This window comes from Quercus robur, chromosome 9 (assembly GCF_932294415.1).
Source record: "Quercus robur chromosome 9, dhQueRobu3.1, whole genome shotgun sequence".
Lineage (NCBI taxonomy): Eukaryota > Viridiplantae > Streptophyta > Magnoliopsida > Fagales > Fagaceae > Quercus > Quercus robur.
Genome location: NC_065542.1, coordinates 18,305,737 through 18,328,589, shown reverse-complemented (window position 1 = coordinate 18,328,589; position 22,853 = coordinate 18,305,737). Strand labels below are relative to the sequence as shown.

Genomic DNA, 22,853 nt, shown 5'->3' with positions numbered 1-22,853 from the left:
TAAGTTAAATTCTTATATTTTAAACTATATCTAACTGTATGATTAGATACGCAATTGACCAAATACAACACAACATAGACCAAGATGGGACACTCTAATACAAATAAATTACTTAACTATAAACATAACTACAAAGAATTAATCATTTTTTTCTTTCATTTCGTATTGTAAGAATCTATGTATTTTCTTTTTCTTTTTCTTTTTTTTTTTGTTTACAGTGTGCACATCAATCATTTTTTTTTCCTTCTATAAGAATCTATATACTTTTTTTTTTTTTATAGCGTGCACATCAATTATTTTTTTCTTCCATTTTGTATTGTAAAAATCTATGTACTTTTTTTTTAGAATAAGAATCAATGTACTTTTTTTTTTTTTTGGGTGAAAGACGATTCATTAAAACCAACTAAAAAGGAACATCAGGCTCAGGACACAGCCTGTTAACATACACCCCATTGAGATCATCCTTAAACACATCCAACAAGTCCACAGGCGGACTATGAAAAGAATAAAAAGCACTATCTAAACTAAAATTCATTCTAGCAAGGCTATCCGCACATCTATTCGCCTAATGGAAGCAATGCTTAACACGGATCTGAGGAATGCAGGAAGCCAACAACCTGCAATCATCCAAAATAGGAGAAATAATATTATTTACGTAGGCTGGCTTATTCAAAATGTCCACAATAGCTTTGGCATCAAGTTCAATCTCAAGAGAAGTAATATTAAGATTGCAACACAAGATAAGACCCTCCCTAAGCCCCCATAATTCTACAGCAAAGCTACTGGTGATGCTAATACACTTGCTAAATCCAACAATCCACTGCCCTGCATCATCTCTAATCACACCCCCACACCCTTCCAAACCAAGATTCCCATTGGTCGAACCATCAGTGTTTAGCTTCATCCAGCCTTATGGCGGTCTCTCCCATTGCATTCCCTTCAGCACTTTACGAGTTTGCAGCCTTGGGGATGCAATGCAATGATAATACTCCAATGCTTGCTTCACAATCTCCATAGCAAGGCTCGAGTTCCTGTTCTTCTTGTTGAAAACCATATTGTTCCTGCTCTTCCAAACATTCCATAAAGCTATCGGAAAAACAACTTTCCAAGGGGGTTGTGTAGCACAAAGACTGCTCATCATCCTACCATTAAAAGACAGCCAACTCTGAAGGTCAGTCCTCCAAAAATCATGATTTGAAGAGGAGATTCCTAGCTGATTCCATACACATTTCAGCTGATTGTAGTCCTTTAAAGCATGTAGAATGGTTTCAGATCCTCCCTGACAGATTGGACACACAATATCTTGGGTTATACCCCTTCTCTCTAGACGAACTTTAACTCCAATACTATTATGAGCACATCTCCAAAGGAAGGTTTTAATTTTTGGTAGTGCTTCCACTTTCCAAATCCAACTTGCCGAGAAAGTAGTAGAAAGTAGTAATTTTATCAAACCCCATTGCAAGCCTATAAGCACTTCTCAAATCAAATGTGCCTTGGGGAAAACCAGCCCAAATCAACTTATCAGCTCCTCTACTCAAGATTGTCACCGGAATGGCTTGAATCATCCTTTTGATTTCAAGAGGGATCTCAAAAGGAATTTTCCCCCAATCCCAACCCGTGTCTAACATAATATCCTTAACTTCAAGAAAGCTAGCTTCTTGGGTAATGGGACCATGTATAAGCTCTCTAAGTGAACCCCCATTTGTCCAATTACTATGCCACACATTTAAACAACTATCCTTCCCCAGCAGCCACCTACTCCCCTTGTTGAAAGTATCTCTACCTCTCTTCATTGCTAACCATATGGAAGAACAAGGGAGCTTGTTAGCATTAGCAGCAACCCTCCTTCTATGATTACAATATTTCATCTTCAACACCTTAACCCAAGAAGCCTTTGATTTAGTTTGGAATTTCCAATTCAGCTTAGCCAAAAGAGCAATATTCCTATCCTTAGCTGAATGCAGCCCAAGACCCTCTTCCTCCTTTGACTTTTTTGCCTTAACCCAACCAACCCAATGAACTTTCTTGGTTGAATCTGAAGATCCCCAAAGGAAATTCTGATTAACTCTATCTACTCCATCCAAAATCCTGCCTGGAAGATAAGCACATTGCATGACATATGACGATATGGCAACCGAGGAAGCTTGAATGAGAACTGACCGCCCAACCAATGATAACATATTAGCCTTCCACCCGGAGAGTTTTTGCTTAACTCTATCTAGAATAAAATTGTAATCTTGAGAGGAGGAGCCCGACTGCTTTAGGGGGAACCCAAGGTACTTTCCCAAAAATGGGGTAGAAGCAAACCCTAGGATATCACAAAGTGACTCCCTAGTATCTCTATCAACATTTGGAGAAAAATAAACTCTCAACTTTGCTTCACTCACTGTTTTTCTGGATATGCTACAAAAATCATCCAGAACATCTTTTATAGCTGAACAGTTAACCTAATCAACTTTAGCAAAGAAAATGAGATCATTCGCAAAAAAGAGGTGAGAAAAACCCGGACCACTTTGAGAAGCTTTGATTGGCTGCCACATCTTCATATTACATCTCTCTTCTATAAGTTGTCCAAGGAAGTCCATGCATATAATGAAGAGGTAAGGAGACAACGGGTCACCCTGCCTTATTCCCCTCAAAGGGAAAATCGGGTCTAGAACTTCTCCATTAAATAAAATGGATGTAGAGGCAGTTGTAACACAACTCATTATGATTTCTATAAGATCATTAGGAAGATTAATCCTTATGAGCATATTCTGGATAAAGCTCCATTCCAACTTATCATAAACCTTCTCCAAATCTATCTTCAAGGCCATATATCCCATTCTCCCTTTCTTTTTCCCTAAGGAGTGTATAATCTCTTAAGCAATGATAACATTGTCCACCCCTTTTCTACCCAGCACAAAAGCCATTTGCATAGGAGATATGAGCTTGTCCAAGTAAGGCCTCAATTTAGCCACAATAATCTTGGTCACCACTTTGAACACCATGTTGCACAGACTTATAGGCCTATAAATGACTAAAGTCTCCGGCCCTTGAATCTTAGGAATCAAGGCAATAAGGGTTCTATTCAAAAAGTCTGGGACTTTTCTGCTAACAAACACCTTCTTAACCTCTTCAATCACTGAGCCCCCCCCCCCCCCCCCCCTCACCATCGACCAAAATTTTTGGAAGAACCCCGCATGTAAGCCATCCAGGCCCGAGGCTTTAAAGGGTTTCAAGGACCATAGGACTGCCTTAATTTCTTCCTCAATAACCTCCCCACTTATGTTATCTCTCTCCACCTCAGAAAGTCTAACTTGCCATCGAGATATGATAGGATCAACCCTAGCCACAGCCACATGAGAAGTTGAATAGATTCCATTAAAACCACTTCTAATAAACTCTTTAATGTCCCCTTCCTCATAAATCCAATACCCCACTGTATTTTTTATAGCAATAATCTGATTTCTCTTCCTTCTCACCAAGGTTGAGACATGGTAAAAAGTCATGTTTTGATCCCCCTGGATCATCCAATTCACCTAAGACTTTAAAGCCCAAAGCTCTTCCTCTTGATTAAGCACCAAGTCTAGCTCCCTTAAAAGCTCATCTTCTAAATTAAGAAGGAACCTAGAAGGTTTGGTAGCAATAACTTTCTAAATACCATTAATCCTAGCCATCAGGTTCTTCTTTTTTTTAAAGATGTTTCCAAAATGATTCTTATTCCAAACCATTGCTTTCTTAGTGAAACTATCAATGGCATCCTTAAGGTAATTTGCACCTCCCCACGCATGAGAGACAATGTCTGGGAAAGTTGCATCTAGCAGCCAACAAGATTGAAATCTAAAAGGTCTTTTCTTCTCACCCCTTATACCCGACTGCATCTCTAATAAAATAGGATAGTGATCCGAATGGCATCGAGTAAGGTGCGTAACTCTAGCCTCCGGATACAACAAACACTAGCTGGGATTGACAAAGTACCTGTCTATCCTTTCCTGAATCAAGGCTTGAACTTCCCTTCTATTTGTCCAAGTGAATCGAGGTCCCACAAACCCGATATCAATCATACTACATTTATCCAAACACTCTATGAACAACAAAGACCTATTAACACTCACCGCTCTCCCTCTAAATTTATCACCATCAACCAAGGGTTCATTAAAGTCCCCCACTATAACCCAAGGCATATTTTGGAGGTCAGCTATATTATAAGATTATTCCACAGTATGTGCCTCTCAGCACTTCTAGGACTAGCATACACAGCAGAGAGTAACCAACAGGCATTTGAAAAACGTACCTTAACCATTGTGTGAATTTCCTGCTCAGTAGTGGCCAAAGGAGACACCTCAACCCTATCTGAATTCCACAGCACCCACAGCCCACCAGCATACCCTATAGTGTCAGTATGCACAGCTCCATCAAAGGGAAGCCTATTAGTAATTTCCCTTGCTCTCTCTCCCCCAACCCGAGTTTCCATAACAACCAAGATTGCAGGATTATGGTTTTAGACCAACTCCCTGATGCGATTCTAAAAAGAAGGCTTCAGAGCACCCTTACAATTCCAAATAATAACATTCATAAGGAAAAAAATTAGAGCTGGAGTGAGGCAATCATCAACCAAAGGTCCCACCTTCACCTCCTCCCTTAAATTCCATCTGGTCCACTTCATATCCTCCTTTGTCTGGCCTCTCTAGACAACAGGATCACCATGTGCTTCAACACTCCCAAAACCAACTCCTGTGAGGCCATGTGTAAGTTGAAAGCCACTGTTAGCTTGAAAACTTGTATTTGTTTCATTGCTAGCTTGAAATTGGTGCTGAAACAACCCAAAATCCAAGTTGGGCTTGCTTAAAATTTCACTAGAACAATCTTCGGCGTTACCACCACTCCAACCTCCAAGTTGGTCGCCCACCCTTGACACAACGATGGTATCATGCCGGCAGTTACTAGCATTTCTCAACTTTAAGGGTTCATTACTGAGCTCATCACCGTGCCACTCTTGCGTAGAAATTCCATTGTTTAATTGCACAGGGGAAGCTTTGACAGCAGACACTTCAACGGCACCAACTTGGGAAACTTGAGAAGCCCTTGCACAGGAAATTCCCTTCTTGCCCTTCATCGAGTTTGGCTTAAGTAAAACCTGGGCAGATGTAGCCTGAGTTGAAGTCAGCTTGGGCTTACTCGAGCTTGGGCTTTGGGACATACCTGGTTGCACTTCAGATGTGAGCCCCGATCCTATTCTTTGGATAGACTTCTCCAATTGGCCTTTGTCCATAAGTCTAATGGGTGATAACTTCCTTTTGCTTTCAAGGGGAGGCCCACTAGGCATATTAGTTTTATCCTCACGCTCACGATTCCACATCCTCTTCGTTGCCTCCACATTACCGTTACTTTTGAAGGTAAAAACATTCCTATTTTCAACAGAGGGCGGTATTACAATGCCTCAGCATTATAATATTCAATAGGTAATTCATTCAGCCTAACCCAAACCACAATGGAAGATACGCTGGCTAAAGCAAGCTTGAAATTTGGCTCCCATGGTCTGAGCGATAGAAAATAGTCTCCAATGAACCATGGACCCTTCTTTAGAATGTTCTCAAAATCTTCTCCCAGAGACAGCCTGTAAGGAAGAAACCATGGCCTAAGTCTACACAATCCAGCCTCCCAGCTGGTTTCCAAAGAGACAAAAGCTTGGCTTGAAGGAAGTTTAATCCAATAGTTCTGCCATAAACCTTAACAATCAAAGCTCTCGCCCACGGTCTGTGACTCCTCTACTTGAAATCCTTATCAAACTTCACGGCTATAAAGCCTTGCCGGAGTGATTCAACTTCCTCGTCCGACTCACCATTGTCGTCCATGAAATCATCAAAGTTGAAAGCCTGCGTGTAAGCATCGGGTATTTCACCCAGGAACTTATCCTTGAATGAGATGTTGTGGTTTCCAGCACCCCCAGCGTGACTTGGAGATGACGACCCCGAGCCTTGGCCTTCACAAAATCCCGCATGGTAGACATCCTTTACTTTCTTGGTGCTACGTGCAAGCTCCTCTTGTTCTTCACAAGAGAGAAAGCGTTCCATGACTCTCTTCTTTCGATCTTCAAGAGTTATATTAGAATGGATGTTTTGATTCTAGATTTATTATTTGTTTCATAGGGAAAATCATGCAAAAAATACTTTTACTATTCGAAATGAAAGAACATCACATACACACAAACTAAACTGCTTCAGTCAAAAAAACTACTGACACACTAATAGAATAAAAATATGGGTACTTTTTAGAATAAGAATCCAGTGAATTTTTCTCTCTCCAATTTTTGGCAACTCCATTGACACAAATCAATTGCCCCTTTTTTTTTTCCTTCCATTTTGGCAACAACATTGCCACAAATCAATTGCTACAAATCAATTGCTACTATTTTTTTTCCCTCCCATTTTAGCAATTCCATTGCCACAATTTTTTTTCCCCTTCAATTTTCAGTCTAAATCATCCTTTTTTCCCCCTCATTTTTGGCAATTTCATTGCCTAAATTACTATTAAATTTTTTTCCCCACAGTTTTCGCAACTTGGTTGCCACAATTGGTTTCTCTTTTTTTTTTTTTCCTCCCATTTTCAGCAACTTGGTTGTCACAATTCTTATTTTCTCTCTCCTCACTCTCCTAGAATTTCGGCACCTTGGTTGCCACAATTGGTTTCTCCCTTTTTCTTTTTTTGTTCCCTCCCATTTTCGGCAACTTGGTTGCCACAATTCTTATTTTCTCTCTCCTCACTCCCTTAGAATTTCAATTGGTTTCCTTTCAGCCACTCCTCATGTGGGCACTTCACCTGGCAACTGGGCAGCAAATTCGGGCAGCAAGAATTTTGGCAACAGGATTACCAAAATTCAAATCCTCCCATCACATCACTTGTGTTTCCTCTCTCATACTTTTTGTTAGAATTTCGGCAACACCGTTATTGAAATTCACTCTCTTTCTTTAATTAATCAAATAACTTTGAATAGTACCTATATCCCAAATAAACTCCATTTTCTACAATATTCAGTCAAAAGACTCCTCTTAAGTACGATGCAAAGCAAACACAAATGGAAAATAGGCCATGGCCTACAGCCCCTAACATAGAAAGGCCCCCAAATTAAAATGGAGCCAGTAAGTGTTTTTTTTTTTTTTTTTTTTTTTTTTTTTTCTAATTAAAAAAAGAGTGTGTAACTTGCACATTTTTTTTTATCACATAGGTCTTATAAATTGATATGTCCAATCACAATAAGTAATTCAATATTCATTTATTCTTTTCTCGAAATGCCACATCAGTTTGTAAGTTTTTTATAATAAAATTTGTAGTACTTTAGCATTTTCTTCACACAAAAAAAAATGAATTAATAGAAATACAACACAATCACTACTTAAAATGCTAAAAACAAATTTATGAAAAAACACTTACAAACTGATCAAACAATACAATAAATGAATGTTTTGAATAACTTTTATTTATTGATGACTTGTCAGTTTGTAAAATCTACATACTAAGTATTACTAACTCACTTTGGATGATAGTTTTATTAATTAGTAAAAATTAATAATACATTTGAAAAAAAATTATAATATAAAAAATAAAATAAATACTATCATTTTTTGAGGGAGAGTTTCAACCTTAAGTGATATTTAAATATAAAAATACCCCTTTAAAATTTTATGATGTTACATATTTGTCCATAAATTTTATGTATCTTTCACATTTATATGGGGATAAAAGTTATAAAAATATATATATATATATATATATATTTTTTTTTTCTTTTCATTTCTTTTCTTATTGCAAACCAGACAAAGGATAGAAAAATTTATTTTTCTTTTTTCTTTTCCCCTTCTTTCCTTATTTCCAAATATACACAAGAGATTTAATTTCTTTTCTTTTCTTTCTCATTTCCTTTCTATTATTCATTTCTTTTCTCTTCTCTTCCCCATTTGTAACCAAATAAAGTCTAAGGGTGTGTTTGGTAGGAGGTGAAATAGGAAGGATAGAAAAGAAATGAGATAAAATTGGAGAGAAAATGAGTAATGGGTGTGTTTGGTTGGGAGAGGAGAGAGATAGAGAAAATAGTGAGACCCAACAATTTTCTCTTTGGCTCACCAAAATTCAATCTCCCTAATTCGGGGAGGAAACTAAATTGAAAATGGCTCACCATGTTTTGGACAAAATTGCCCCTTCTAACATTCCAATTTTTTGAACTTTTATGTCCTTTTATTTCTTTGATTCTTTTGTCTTTTTCTATGTTCATTATGTTTCTTTTTTGTTTTGCGTTGATCAAATCATTTCTTCTTCTTTTTTTTTTTTTTTAATGTGCTTATCCAGTTATCCTTTCTTTGATCAATAGTTATGGTTTTTTTTTTTAATAAAATTTATGGTCAAAATGCAAAATTCACCCTCTAAGTTTCACATTTTGTCATTTCTATCCTCTAAGTTTGACTTTTGTCATTTCAGTCCTCTAAATTTCAATTATACTCAATTAATCCTTCGTTTACTATCCGTTAAATTGCACTGTTAACTTATACAAAAACAACACCGTTTTATAGTTTAATGAATATTCAATTTTTTTTAATTTATGACTTTCAAAAAAAAATTAATTAAAAAAAAAAAACTAAACCCAAAGTCTAAACCCCATGAAGAACAAGAGAGGGAAAGAGAGAAAAAGAGAGATCGAGAGGGAGATCTATATCATAAAACTAAAAAGCCTTGAAAATTACAAAAGATAAGCATTGACTTTTTGGTTGTTGATTTGAATCCAAAGAAGAAGATAAAAAAAGCACATACTATCTAAGTCCTCTTCCCCATCAATCGGAAAATTCAACCACGTCTCCGGATGCATACTGATATTCCTTGCCCTAAACCTCATCAGTGATCCCAACGCCACCAAAACCACACTCTTCCAAATCTGAATCTAATTCCATTTCCGATCCGAACAAGGTGGTGTTCATCATCTTCAAAATCTAGGTGCTATCATCAAAATTGGCGCTAATTCAACTTTGTACTTCAAGGGTTTCAGACTTTTGGGTTTAATTTATGTTTTTTTTTTTAATTAACGTTTTTTCTAAAATTTAGAAATTAAAAAATTTATATATTAATTAAACTGTAAAATGGTGTTTTTTGTGTAAGTTAATGTGTAATTTAATAGATAGTAAACGGAGGACTGAATTGAGCATAATTGAAACTTAGAAGATTGAAATGACAAAAGGTGAAACCTAGAGGGTGAGTTTTGCATTTTGACCATAAAATTAAAAAAAAAAAAAAAAAAAAAAAAAAAAAAAAAAAAACCCATAACTGTTGATCAAAGAAAGGATAACTGGATAAGCACATAAGAAAAAAAAAAGCTGAAGAAATGATCAGATCAACGCAAAACAAAAAAAAAAAACATAATGAACATAGAAAAAAGACAAAAGAAGCAAAGAAGAAAAGGACAAAAAAGTTCAAAAAATTGGAACGTTAGAAGGGGCAATTTCATCGAAAATATGGTGAGCCATTTTCAATTTAGTTTTCTTCCCAAAGTAGGGAGATTGAATTTTGGTGAGCCAAAGAGAAAATTGTATGGTTTCACCATTTTCTCTATCTCTTCTCTCCCAACCAAACACACTCATTACTCGTTTTCTCTCCAATTTTATCTCATTTCTTTTCTATCCTTCCTATTTTACCTCCTACCAAACACACTCTTAGGCTTTATTTGGTTACAAATGAGGAAAGAGAAGAGAAAAGAAATGAATAATAGAAAGGAAATAAGAAAGAAAAGAAAATAAATTAAATCTCTTATATATATTTGGAAATAAGGAGAGAAGGGGAAAAGAAAAGAGAAAAATGAATTTTTCTTTCCATTGTTTAGTTTGCAATAAGAAAATAAATGAAAAGAAAATATATGTTTTTTTTTATAACTTTTATGCCCATATAAATGTGAAAGATGCATAAAATTTATGGACAAATATGTAATATCATATCGTATTATATTATTTATGTGAACCCCAATTTTTTAAAAACTATTGTCTCCCTTCAAATTGCAAATATGTGGCCCAGGGAAATAGGTTCTGCCCTTTTGTTTTCTTCCATGCTAACCAAACGGAGGAAAAGACTACCTTTCTTGTCATTTATTTTCTCTTTCTTTCTCCTCCAGCGTTTTCAAATACATTGTTAGGGCTTGTTTGAGAACAGTTTCTCTAATTTTTTTTGTTAAAAACTTTTTGCTAAAAAATACATGTACCTTAAAAATATTTTAAAAAGTGAAAAATACAAAAAAATTAAAAATTAAAAATTTTGTACTTAAAATTAAAAACTAAAAACCAAAAGTTTCGTTTGGTACATGTGTTTAAACAACAGTTTTCAATTTTTTTGAAAATATATGTGTGTAAAAAAATATATAGAAATACGTGTAATCTATATATATATATATATATATAAAACCAAAACTTTTGAAGCTCCCATAAATTTCCACATCAGCATATTATTAAAAAAATAACATTAAAAAAAAAAACATAATAACAGTTTTCTATAGCCCGATACTCTGCCTTTCCCTTTCACGATGCTCTGCCTTTCCCAACACAAACCAAAACAGTACATATGAGCACAGATCCAAACCAAAACCAAAATAATTTCCCATCTCCCTCTTTGTCATCTTCCTCCTCATCCCATAAATTTCTTCAAACACAATACACACCCAACACAAACCAAACCCATAAATCACCAAAACCAAAATAATCTCATCTCTCTCTTCATCATCTTCCTCTTCATTCCATAAATTTCTTATTTGTAAGGAAAAAAAAAAAAAAAAAAAAAAAAAAAAAAAAAAAAAAAAAAAAGAAGAGAAGAAGAAGATGACACAGCAGGGGCTGTTTCTTCTTCTTTTTTCTTCTTTTCCTCCTCTTTCTTTTGTCTGTCTCCAGTCTCTGTAGATTCTCTTTTTTTGTTTACATAAACCAAAACAGTACATATGAGCACAGATCCAGACCAAAACTAAAATAATTTCCCATCTCCCTCTTCGTCATCTTCCTCCTCATCCCATAAATTTCTTCAAACACAATACACACCCAACACAAACCAAACCCATAAATCACCAAAACCAAAATAATCTCGTCTCTCTCTTCGTCATCTTCCTCTTCATTCCATAAATTTCTTATTTGTAAGGGGAAAAAAAAAAACAGAGAAGAAGAAGATGACGCAGCAGGGGCTGTTTCTTCTTCTTTTTTCTTCTTTTCCTCCTCTTTCTTTTGTCTGTCTCCAGTCTCTGTAGTTTCTCTCTTTTTGTTTTTGACATTTTGTACTCCTTTTTTTTATGTTTCCAAAGCCTTCACATGATGTTTACCCAAGGAAAAAAAAAAAAAAAAACTCCATGTGACTTGCATTGGGAAAGTAGAAAGGTTTTAATTTTTGAATAAAAGATGGGGCAAAGCCATTAGTTTTTTTTTTTTTTTAGCTTTGAGACCAATGTGATGTGAGACATGTAGTGACTGATGATATTAATTAAGGGCGTGTTTAGATACCATTTATTTTGTTAAAATTGAAAAATTATTGTTTAAAGTACTATAAATAAAGGAAAATTTTAATTAAAATAATACAGTGAGGCTTATGAATAGTGTCAAAAAATACAATAAGGTTCATAAATTGTAGCAAAAATAAGTTAAATAGTGAAATAATTTTAATTTTTAATCCTAACCCAAACACAAATTGATTGACATGCAACAAATATCTTAAGTACTTTTAATTCTTATATTATTATAATATAATTATCAATGTTTACTTATTTATATAAATAAATAAGTAATTTTTGGTTAATTAATATTTTTCATTTAGTAATTGAATGTTTAGTATTGACTATAGGATAGGGAATTTTGAGATTGTAATCCTAACGTGCAACATTCATTTTTTGTGATAAGAGTTAGATGTCTATTAGTATTACGTACGTTAGATATTTATTTGCTTCTTAAATATATCAAATATGACTCTCATTTTCACAAAATGTAAGGTATCATATTCACAAAACTTCACACGTAACACTTTCTTTATTTGTGAAAAATTTTCAAATCCATTCCATGGGTTAGTCTTAGGTTTTAAGGCTGTTTAGCATTGTCATAAGTGATAACTTAACAGCTTTCCCGTGCATCGCACGAGTTAACGACTAATATTATTTAAAAACTGAAAACATACATTTCAACTTGCGTACCAAACAGGTCTCCCGTGCATCGCACAAGTTAACGACTAATATTATTTAAAAACTGAAAACATACGTTTCAACTTGCGTACCAAACAGGTCTAAGCTAAGGCGAAATATGGTTCACCTTTTTTTCTTTTTGGTGAATCAAAATAAACTTCACCTCTGTGGGTCCTCCTCGTTAAGAGAAGGTGAAAAAATATTTTTTTTTTTTTTTTTTAAAAAAAAAAGGACTGATGGAGCAAGAACGGAATGACTTGTGAAAGAAAAAAATATATATATTGAATCATTGAAGTAATACAAGAGAAACTGCTCGGGGAAATGGGAAAAAGTAGGTAGCCGGAAACTTCTTGGAGGTTACTCCCAAAATTTGATAACTACAAATAAGTGTATAATAATAAATTGGTGTAAATTACCCATTAATATATATCCCAATTACCTAGAAAAATAAATAAATAATAGCACTTGTTTAGCATTTCAAATAATTTATTCCCGGCAAATAAATAAGAAATAGATAAAATGTAAATTATGTAATTGCTCTTGGGAGGCAAACTTTTGCCGGTCTTTCTATATGAATTCTTTGACCCGTGACAGATGATCTCACACTCAAGACTCCACTGCATACCCAGCGTTATTTCAAGAGGCTTTTTGAGCTTTTCTCAGTCACACCTCAATTTCCTAAATCACTCGCTCACGGTTCAAGCACATCCAATTCCTTCATGGCTTTAATTCCTTCTTCTTCTTCTACCCGTGAATGGAAATACGATGTCTTCATCAGTTTCAGAGGGAAGGACACCCGCACAACATTTACAGACCATCTATATGCTGGTTTGGAACAAAAAGGCATATCTACTTTTAGGGATGATGAACTCAATCGGGGAAAACATATTCGTCCAGAGCTGCTCAAAGCAATAGAAGAATCGAGGATTGCTGTTGTAATTTTCTCAAGAGACTATGCTTCTTCAAGTTGGTGCTTGACTGAACTAGCAGAGATTGTTGCTTGCATGAAAAGGACGGGGTTAGTAGTCCTGCCAGTTTTCCACTATGTGGATCCAAGTGATGTGCGGCATCAGAAGGGGATTTATGCGGAAGCCTTGAAGAAACATGAAGAGCCTTTCAAAGATATTAAAAAAGAAGATGTAAACATGTGGAAAGCTGCTTTGACAGAAGTTGGTGGTATTTCTGGATGGGATTTACAGAATAGGTAAGAATTAATTTTCTTTTCAAATGATGGTATATATGATTTTTTTTAATCCTAAATTTATTTATTGTTTACAAGCACAAATTGGACTTTGGTTGAACAACCTTTGCATAGTTTGTGCCATATATATAATTATACACTGAGTTTCCTTTTGATACTGAACGAAGCTAAGGTCGTACTTATGCTAAATGCTTTATCTCTAAATTAATGTTGCTAGCTCTACCTTGTCAATATTATTGTTCTGCTCTCTTTGCAGGCCTGAAACAAAAGTTATCCGAGAAATCGTTGGAATGATATCTGGTGAATTGAATGGTGAATTGAATGGTAAATTGAATGGTAAATTGAATCGTAGATTCTCAGAGAATATTTTTGAACACTTTGTTGGAATAGACTCCCGTGTGGAGGAAATGTTAGATTCATATTTGTGTGAAGGGTTGGGTGGTGTTCACTTTGTTGGGATTTGTGGGATGGCTGGAATAGGTAAAACAACTCTTGCACGAGCAATTTATAGTAGAATTTATGGTGACTTTGAAGCTAGCAGCTTCATTGCTTATGTTAGTGAAAGAACTAAAAGGAATGGTTTAGTTGAGTTACAGGTACAACTTCTTTTACAGATCCTCATGGAAAGAGGAATAAGGATATCAAACGTTTGTGAGGGAATCGATGTTATAAGGAATAGACTACGTGATAAAAGGGTTCTTATTGTTCTTGATGATGTGGATGAAGACGAACAACTAGAAGCACTAGTAGGGAAACATGATTGGTTTGGTCTTGGAAGTAGAATTATTTTAACAAGTAGTGATAGGAATTTGTTGGAAAGATGTGGAGTGAATGATATATATACAAGTAAGGAGTTGAATGATGATGAAGCTTTGGAGCTTTTTAGTTGGAAAGTTTTCAAGAAACCCTATCCTATAGAAGATTATGTGGAGTTGTCTAAGGCTTTTGTGAATTATGCTAAAGGCATTCCTGTAGCTATTACAGTTTTAGCCTCTTTCTTGATTTCTAGAAGCATACATGAATGGAAAAGTGCTCTAGATAGACCAGAAGAATTACATGTTTTAGGCATTTTAGATATACTTCAAAAGAGTTTTGATGGGTTGATGAATGCACAAAAAGAATTGTTTTTGGATATTGCGTGTTTCTTCGAAGGAGAGAACATCAATTGCATAAGAGATATACTAGAAAGTTTTGGTTACTATCCAGACTATAATATTGATGTTCTTATGGACAAACGTCTCATAACCATTGATGCATGGGGTACTATTACGATGCATGATTTGCTAAAATTTATGGGTCAAGAAATTGTTCGTCGTGAATCCCCTAATGAGCCCAGTAAACGTAGTAGGTTGTGGCGTTATGAGGATGTCTTCCATGTATTGGAGAGTGATACTGTAAGTTGACTAGTCTAAACCTGAACTATATATATATTCTTCCAAATTATTTTAAGAGTTTTGTAACTATTCTAATTTCATTATTCTTGGTTACTAGGGAACAGAGTCAATTGAAGGCATAATTCTAAAAGCAAATGTTCATAAAAAGGAACAATTGAATGTTGAATCCTTATCAAAGATGAAAAAATTGAGATTGCTTAAGATTCAAGATGTGCTCCTCCCAAACCACCTAAATTATCTGTCAAATGAGTTACGCATTATAGAATGGCATGGATGTCCTTTAAATTCTATGCCAGCCAATTTCCAACCAAATAAGCTTGTTGAATTGAAAATGCATCGCAGCGCCATCATTCAACTATGGAAAGGAATTGTGGTAAGATTTTCACTTATGCAAATGTAGTACTCTTTTCCTTTTCATTAGTGTTTGATATTATCTAACTATCTATTGATATATATCAGAGTTATGAGTTAAAGCTCATTGATCTAAGTGATTCTCAAAAGTTGATCAAGACCCCGGATTTCAGTGGAGCCCCAAATCTTAAGCATTTGATTCTTCGACGCTGTACAAAATTGTATAAAATTCATGCATCTCTCGGAAATCTCAAATGGCTTATTCAATTGGATTTAAATGGTTGCAAATGTCTTGAAATCCTTCCACCCAAGATCAGCTTGGAATCTCTTGAAGTTTTTGATCTTTCTGGTTGTTCAAGACTGAAGAAGTTTCCAGAGATTGTAGGAAATATGTCATGTTTATCAAAACTTGATTTGGACAAAACTGCTATAAAAGAATTACCAGCATCAGTGCAGAATTTAACCAACCTCACTTTTTTGAGTCTAAAAGACTGCAAGAATCTTTCAAGTCTTGGTGTTTGTTGCAATTGGATTTTTTTAAAAACTCTCACTCTATCCGGTTGTTCAAAATTGAAGAAGTTTCCAGAAATTGTGGGAAATATGTCACGTTTGACAGAATTATATTTGAACAAGACTGCTATAGAAGAGTTGCCATCATCGGTGGATCATTTTATTGGCCTTACTTTTTTGAGTCTAAGAAATTGCAAGAATCTTTCAAGTCTTACAGATGCTACCTGTACAATGACATCTCTAAAAACTCTCATCTTATCCGGTTGCTCAAAACTTGATGAACTACCTGAGAACTTGGGGAATCTTAAAGATCTGGAAGTGATAGATGTGAGTGGAACAGCTATAAAAGCGCTACCTTCCTCCGTTGTTCTCTTAAAAAATCTCAGAGTAATATCTCTCTGTAGATGTGAAGGGCGATCATCTAAATCTTTGAAAAAGCTCCTTGGTTTTCTTATATTGCTTGTTGTCTTTAATGTACTTATATCTGGAAGGAAATAATTTTGTTTACCTCCCGAAAAGTATTATTCAGCTATCTAATCCATGAGAACCTTTTTTGAAATATTGCACAAGTCTTCGATCATTGCAAGAGCTTCCATTAAATATACAGTGTATTGATGCAACAGACTGTACTTCACACTGGAAACTTTATCAGTGAGACCTGAAGATAATTTTCAGCTGACTCCTTGTCTTTTCAATTGCGTAATTGAGAATCAAGGCTACGATAGCATGTTAACAACTAAACATTGCTAAGACATTATGTTATTAATGACCAGGTATCTCCCTCCCTCTTACTCCCAAAAAAGATTTTATATATATATATATATATATATTCCCATCTCTCTTGCATGTGAAATTCTAAACCTCATGATTTTTAAGATTCAGAGACTCTGTGAACCATGCTAGGTATATGGTGTCGACATTCCTGGAAGTGAAATTCCGAAATGGTTTAAATACCCAAATGTGTTGACATACCACACCAAAAAGGATTCAACTACCCTAATCTAATTGATAGACTCATTCCATGTTTCGGAATTTGGATTGAGAATTCAAGCACACAAGACAAGGTGATTCTGATTGCAAAAGTGAAATCCATTGAAATTGGTAGCTTTGATAAAACTGCAAGGCTAATACGCTATTTTTCTCTTTTTTTTTTTTTTTTTTTTTTTTTTTTAATGTAGGTCACCATCTTTCTCTCTCTTCTCTTATGAAACTAGTTTGTGGCTGTATATTTCATTTTTCTTTTAATTCATTGGCATTTCTTTTCTTAAAAAGGGCCTAAGGTATTCTGTCTGTTAATCCAGGAATGGAGCTTACCCCAAGGCTGTAGGACTTGCAAAAGGATTTTGCTCTCGGGTATGTGAGTGGGATGTTAAGCCTCTATATATTTGGTGTGGTAGTATTCTTCATTCAAAGTTGCTCAGGGCCCAAATTTATTTGGGCATTTTTAACAGGCATTGAGAATCAGTAAATAAGATGATGACCCAATCAGTGATGAATATAGCCGGGCTGAACGGCATGGGTTACCAGCCCTAAGGGTAATACCTTTTTGTTTTGCCATGGACGTGGCCTTCTCCTTCATTTATTTCTGAGACAAGCTGCTATAGCAAGTGAAGGGAAAATATTGGTAGTATTTGTATCCTCCAACTGTAGGACAAGCTCCTCTTGTTCTCTGCTTAAATAGTTAAGAAATGGTGGGTGCTCATGCAATTGCATGCTAACTATTTCAAGCTATCTGGTACCTCCAATAGCCTTTATTGAGTTATAGACTTACAGCTACCATTGCCATGACAAGCACCAGCAATGTAGTGCGTTTGGAATCCTCTTAGAATCACCTGCAATGAGTTGTATTGACCTTGCATATTGAAGATAATTACAAAACAACTTCTTCTCGTTTATTTGTTGGTGCACTAGTAATCTTGAATTCCATTTCTTGCCGATTGCATTAGAGCATGCTGCTCCAATTGCAAATGATATTGTGGCTGCAGATCCCTCTTCTACAGTGGTGCATTCTTTGAGAAGGAATCAAGAGTTGAAATCCTTAATATTCATGCTGCTGGCCAAACACGGTGAAATTGACTATGAAGCTGTTATAAAGCTTGCAGAGGTGATTGATTTTGGCTGGTGCTAGTTTTTCATTTAATTATTGCGGTTTCCTAATCTAGTTATTTGTTGTAAATTTTCCTAGGGCTTTAATGGGGCTGATCTTCGAAATGTTCGCACAGAAGCTGGCATGTCAGCAATATGTGCAGAACGGGATTGTGTCATGCATGAAGATTTCATGAAGGTAAACCGTTTCTTTCATCCAAAACTCTTTTTTCTGATTCTGTCAAGCAACTTATTGTGTTGTTGGCTGACCTGGAGGAGGCCACATTTCTGTTCACTAATTTTTGCGGATTCCTTTTAAATATCTAGCATTTTCTGCTATGAAAATTATTGTAGTTGTGACTCATGTAGTCTTTTAGACAATTTGGGAGCATTGATATGCTCTGTTTCATCTATTTATATTGTTGCAGGCTGTGTGGAAGCTGAATGAAGCAAAAGGATTCAAATCCAGTACCCACTACAGTGCTGGTTTTGGGAAAGACTAGCATCATGTCATTTCATTTCCAGAGCCACGGATGATTGAGCATTGCATCTTATTCCATCGAGATATGCATAAATATCTACTATATTAATCCAAATAGGGCCACTTTTTACAATAAGTTGTGTTATTTTTATTTGCTGCTTGTCCAAGGAGGACCAAAGATACGGTAGTTTGGACACTTGCAAGGAGAATCATAGCATTTATCGGAGGCAACCAAGTCATTGCCACATGTGGTACTCATATTGACCTCGCCATCATTTGCTGGTTACTATGAGTTTATGGTATGAATGATGATAGGGATACTACAACTTTGCTACGTAAACCTCACAAACTAATGTGTCACCAATCATAGAAAGATAATTTAGATATTTATTGTTATATATTAGCATTTATCACATCGTTTTTGAGTTTTGGCCATATATTATTGGCTTGTTAGAAAACTAATATCATGATGCATTTTGCTTCAGGATGAAAGAAAAACGTGTTATAGGGGGTTCGGTTTTGTGACATTTGCTGATGAAATTTCAGCGAGGAAGGCCTTTAAGAAAGTACATAGGATGCTTGCACAGAAGGTGTGTCAGTATATGTTATGCTGCTAATACTGCTGGTAATTTCAGCAATGCTATTGTTGGCAACGGCCCAATAGGCACTTATGTGGGTTGTCCAGTATCAAAGGAAAGAGCCTCAGGAGTTCCTTATGCAGTGGTTTGGGCTACTGTCTGTCGCATATGATCTCAGAAAAACACAAGAAGTCATGGAGGAGAGATCAAAATAGAGAAAAGCATAGTGAAGAGTGTGAGAAAAGATGTCAAGTTTTGGATGATGTTTAAAGGAAGTGGCTGCAACACTATCCTATACAGATTTCTCTGTTCTAACTATTTTGTACCTCATTCCATCCTTAATGACTCTTGCGTAAAAGTTTTCTAGTAGTTGGGTTTGTAATTCTTAACAAGATGTTGGGTATAATTTGAAAGATTTGGAGCTTGCAAGTTGGTTAACAATGGCGGAAAAATGAGTAACAGAGAGAGAGAGTGAGAGAGAAATTTCTGGAAACTGAAAGGAGAAATTCTATTAATCAAGCTCAAAAGAGAATACATTATACACAGCTCTATTTATAGAGCATAATTACAATACATCAAGAATCTTCTAGAGGAAAACTGCTCTAACAGAATTACAACCACCCTGCGATCATTGCTCCGTGAAATCAGGGATGACAGTTACTGAGAAGGCTTAACACTCAACTGTTAACTGGAGATCAAAGCTAAGAACATTGAGTACAGTCAGAGATAGAGGCAGAGTAAATCTTGAATTAAACGATACCGTTTCCCTTCAAGGCAAAGTACACTTATGGGAAACGGCATCGTTTTGTCTAAGAGACTGTTAGATAAAAGTAGCCGTTAGTCCTCTACTTCTTCTATCTTCAATTACTGCTTTTGCTTTTGACTTTCAGTGCTCACTTTAACATAACTAGCACCAATCTGGTACTGTAGTTTAGTCTGAAGACTTGTGTCTCTATGTAAAACTGGGTTGGGATGATGAAACACTGCTTTTCATGTTGAGTAGGAAGTTTATGTCAGGGCAAATTCTCTTGTTGTAGTGGACTAGCTGAAGTCGACGTGTTTCAAATGTTTCTGTTTGTAACTTTGTATTGGTTTGTTTCATAATCCAAAAAAAAAAAAATATGAATTATACAAAAATTATAAAAAGAATGGCCGATGCCCTTTTTTTGTGTGTGGAAGCAACGATTTTTGAATCTTTTGAGTTTTGAGGAGTAAGGACAAGCACCCAAACCGAACACTTTTAACACTATAATTTCTTAATATGTTTGATGGTTGCATTTGTCATTGTCTTCCCACTTTAGCACCTTTGTATTTTATCCTAATATTTTATTGATAAGCCGATTTTACATTTCTTTTCTTTTTTTTTCTTTTGAGGGAGGTTCTGGGAGGAGAAGGGTGTTGTTGGACGTCAAATAAAGGAATGTATTTTTGACTTGACTGTTAAAGGAAACATAAAGTAAGTAAACTCTTGGGAAAAAAAAATAAGCTTTATTCAACCTTTAGAAATTTCCAAGCAATGACATACTTTTTTCCGAGAAAGAAAAAAGAAAGAAAGAATAAATAAATAAATAAAAGCCATATATTTGTATGCCATTGTATGTAAAAGGTTACTCATTGCAAGAAAAGTGTTTCAAATTGTTGGAGAAAAGGAAGCATTTAGGCAATAAGTCTTATTGCTTCCAAGGCAATAATGGTGGCTAGTGCCAATTCACAATTATCACAATTATTTCTAAACATGTTTTGTTTAATGAAATCTGTGGAAATATTATTTCTAATCTCTAATTTACAGAGAAAATAACATACAATTTTCATTCAAAACTTGTTGCTATCAAGAGGAAAAGACAACACAAATATATATGTTCGGAGTGGTGATAGACCCACAGATGTGGTGGAGAGATTTTCATTCAAAATAACATACAATTTTCATTCAAAATTTTTTATGGGACAACTTGTAGCTCTTGATGGGGCTAAAACCGCGGAAGGATCCAAGATCTAAGCAAGGGTAAGCTCTATACACCTTGGAATGATGCTCACAATGATAGCTAATGGATATTTTGGTGCACATTAACAACAAATTTATTCTCGGTATAACTCACCCAACTAAAACATCAAACCTTTGATATAACTTAGGATTATATTAATGGATGCCTTATAAAAATTGTTAATAAATCAATTTAAGAAAATTTTGACACAATTTTCACTGGAAATATAAAAAATCCTCAAAAACATTAATTATTTTTTTATTTTCCCATAAAAAGGTCTCTACAAATATTTTCTAAGCTAATACCCTTAAAGAATCCATTACCTTTTTCCTATAACTTATTGGTTTTAAATACATTATACTTTTTCAGTCCCAAAAAAAAAAAAAACCAGCAACTATACAGTCTGTACTTGTATTCAATTTATTTATTTAAACAAAATAAGCTTGCAAAGAAAATTACTGGTAACTAGCTCCGCAAGTTTTGAAATAGTTACACGTTGCTAAAATCTAATAAGGATCTGAGTTAGCTAATTATGACAAATGGCATTCAGTAGGTGGGTGGACAACTGGGCAAGGCTGAGGTGGTTCACCTAGTAAATCATATACATTATTTTATTTTATAAGTGTCTTGTTTTTGTAGGAGTAGCCGAGTAGACACTAGACACTGGAGTATCAGCCATCTGGTAGTTTTTTTCAACCTGACTTCAATACATGTTCTCGAACCTATACCTGGAAGTCCGAGTCCAAGTCAGTTTTGGACATTTCAAATTGAGTTGAAAATGCGGAAAACTTAAACCCATTTGGCTCCAGTCCAAGTCAGTGTCTGACATTTTCAAAACTGAATTGAAAATGTTCCAAAATAAACTAGTAGCATACTCACGATGGGCGGAAAAATATGAAACACAATGCAATAAAAAAAATTATCTCTTATTTTATAGTGTAAGAACTATTAAACTAAGTTATAACCATATATATTTTATTAATTACTGTACAGATACATACAAATCAACTCTTATAGGTATATTTTTCTCCTAAATATAGATCATCATTTAGTTCTTTCTCATAATCAATAAATCTTATATCATAAAGTGAAAATATAAAATAAAATAAAATTCAAAAAACAAAATTTTTTTTCATCATATGAACATTTGAATAAATCCCGCAATATATAAATCTTCAAATTCATAAACCATATGATTACTTAGATTATATGGTAAAATAAGACCAACCTATCCATTATAACACTACAGTATCGTCTAGACATAATTATATAAAAGTTGTGTTTTGTTGATCTTGTCTTATTAATCCAAAAGTAACATTTATAAAGCTAATAAGATATATAAATCATCCAACACAAACATTAATTAGAAGATAGAATCTAGAACTTTAATACCAAAATTTGGCAAAATGATTAAATAGTATACTACTTTCAGCTTGGTGATATTAAGATATTTTTTATAAGGAGTGTACACATTCAACCAAGAGGAATTAATCCAAAAAAAATTTAATCACTATCAACTATGTTAGTTTGCTCTTTGTTTTTCATGGTTTCTCTTCCAAATGAAGGTGACATTGACAAATTTAAACTAAGACAATTATAGAGTAGTTATACAAAACCATTCAAAAACTATTATTCAAAACTTTGTACAAATAAATTTATTTTCCTGTTCCATATGTTGTACGTACTTATGGAATTTAAAAGTTCACTCTCCATTAAGTGTGCATTTGGATACCACTTATTTTGCTAAAAACTGAAAACTTATTACTAAAAACACTATAGCAAAATATTTTTTATTGCTGCAAATTACTATTCATGCGTTTTTATCACTTGGCTGGTCCATGAATAATGTCATGGGACCAACCAAAAAAAACGCAACCTACTCAAATGCAAACGTAGCCACTACACAAACACACCCTAAGGCTTGCATTACAAATACCAATGAATTCATCATAGAAATCAACCCTACTGAGAAGTTTATGTGGTGTAATGCTTAATTTGTCAAAAATGGGGGCACCTTAGGCATTTTTTCTGTTGTTAACACAACATAAGCTTAATCTAGTTCTATGTAATAGAATTTGTGCAATTTCAAAATCACAAAGAGACTAAAAAGG

General features: G+C 34.7%; 2 protein-coding genes across 9 annotated transcripts in view; one reads left to right on the top strand and one right to left on the bottom strand.

Annotated features, from left to right (window-relative positions):
* Nucleotides 1-22,853, bottom strand: part of LOC126700524 (rho GTPase-activating protein REN1) — a 55,007-nt gene that overhangs the window by 6,630 nt on the left and 25,524 nt on the right. The gene's annotated exons all lie outside the window — the stretch shown is intronic.
* On the top strand, nt 12,749-18,158 carry LOC126700525 (disease resistance protein RUN1-like). 6 transcript variants are annotated; one of them, XM_050398716.1, is made up of 9 exons: nt 12,749-13,364; nt 13,618-14,755; nt 14,853-15,128; nt 15,215-16,389; nt 16,520-16,680; nt 16,918-16,969; nt 17,602-17,720; nt 17,839-17,900; nt 18,130-18,158. In XM_050398716.1, the coding sequence occupies exons 1-4, from the start codon at nt 12,880-12,882 to the stop codon at nt 16,112-16,114; spliced, it is 2,799 nt and encodes a 932-aa protein (XP_050254673.1). In that variant the 5' UTR covers nt 12,749-12,879; the 3' UTR covers nt 16,115-16,389; nt 16,520-16,680; nt 16,918-16,969; nt 17,602-17,720; nt 17,839-17,900; nt 18,130-18,158. The 6 variants fall into 6 exon arrangements, with proteins under 6 accessions (XP_050254673.1, XP_050254670.1, XP_050254671.1 ...); XM_050398713.1 differs by lacking the exon at nt 18,130-18,158 and having other exon boundaries at nt 17,563-17,720; nt 17,802-17,899; XM_050398714.1 differs by lacking the exon at nt 18,130-18,158 and having other exon boundaries at nt 17,068-17,720; nt 17,802-17,899.

What these genes read in the sequence shown, in the direction of transcription:
- LOC126700525 (XM_050398716.1), top strand. Translation starts at nt 12,880, where the DNA reads ATGGCTTTAATTCCTTCTTCTTCTTCTACCCGTGAATGGAAATACGAT. An exon ending in GGATGGGATTTACAGAATAG is followed by an intron (nt 13,365 to 13,617) that starts GTAAGAATTAAT and finishes CTCTCTTTGCAG; the next exon opens with GCCTGAAACAAAAGTTATCC. An exon ending in ATGTATTGGAGAGTGATACT is followed by an intron (nt 14,756 to 14,852) that starts GTAAGTTGACTA and finishes CTTGGTTACTAG; the next exon opens with GGAACAGAGTCAATTGAAGG.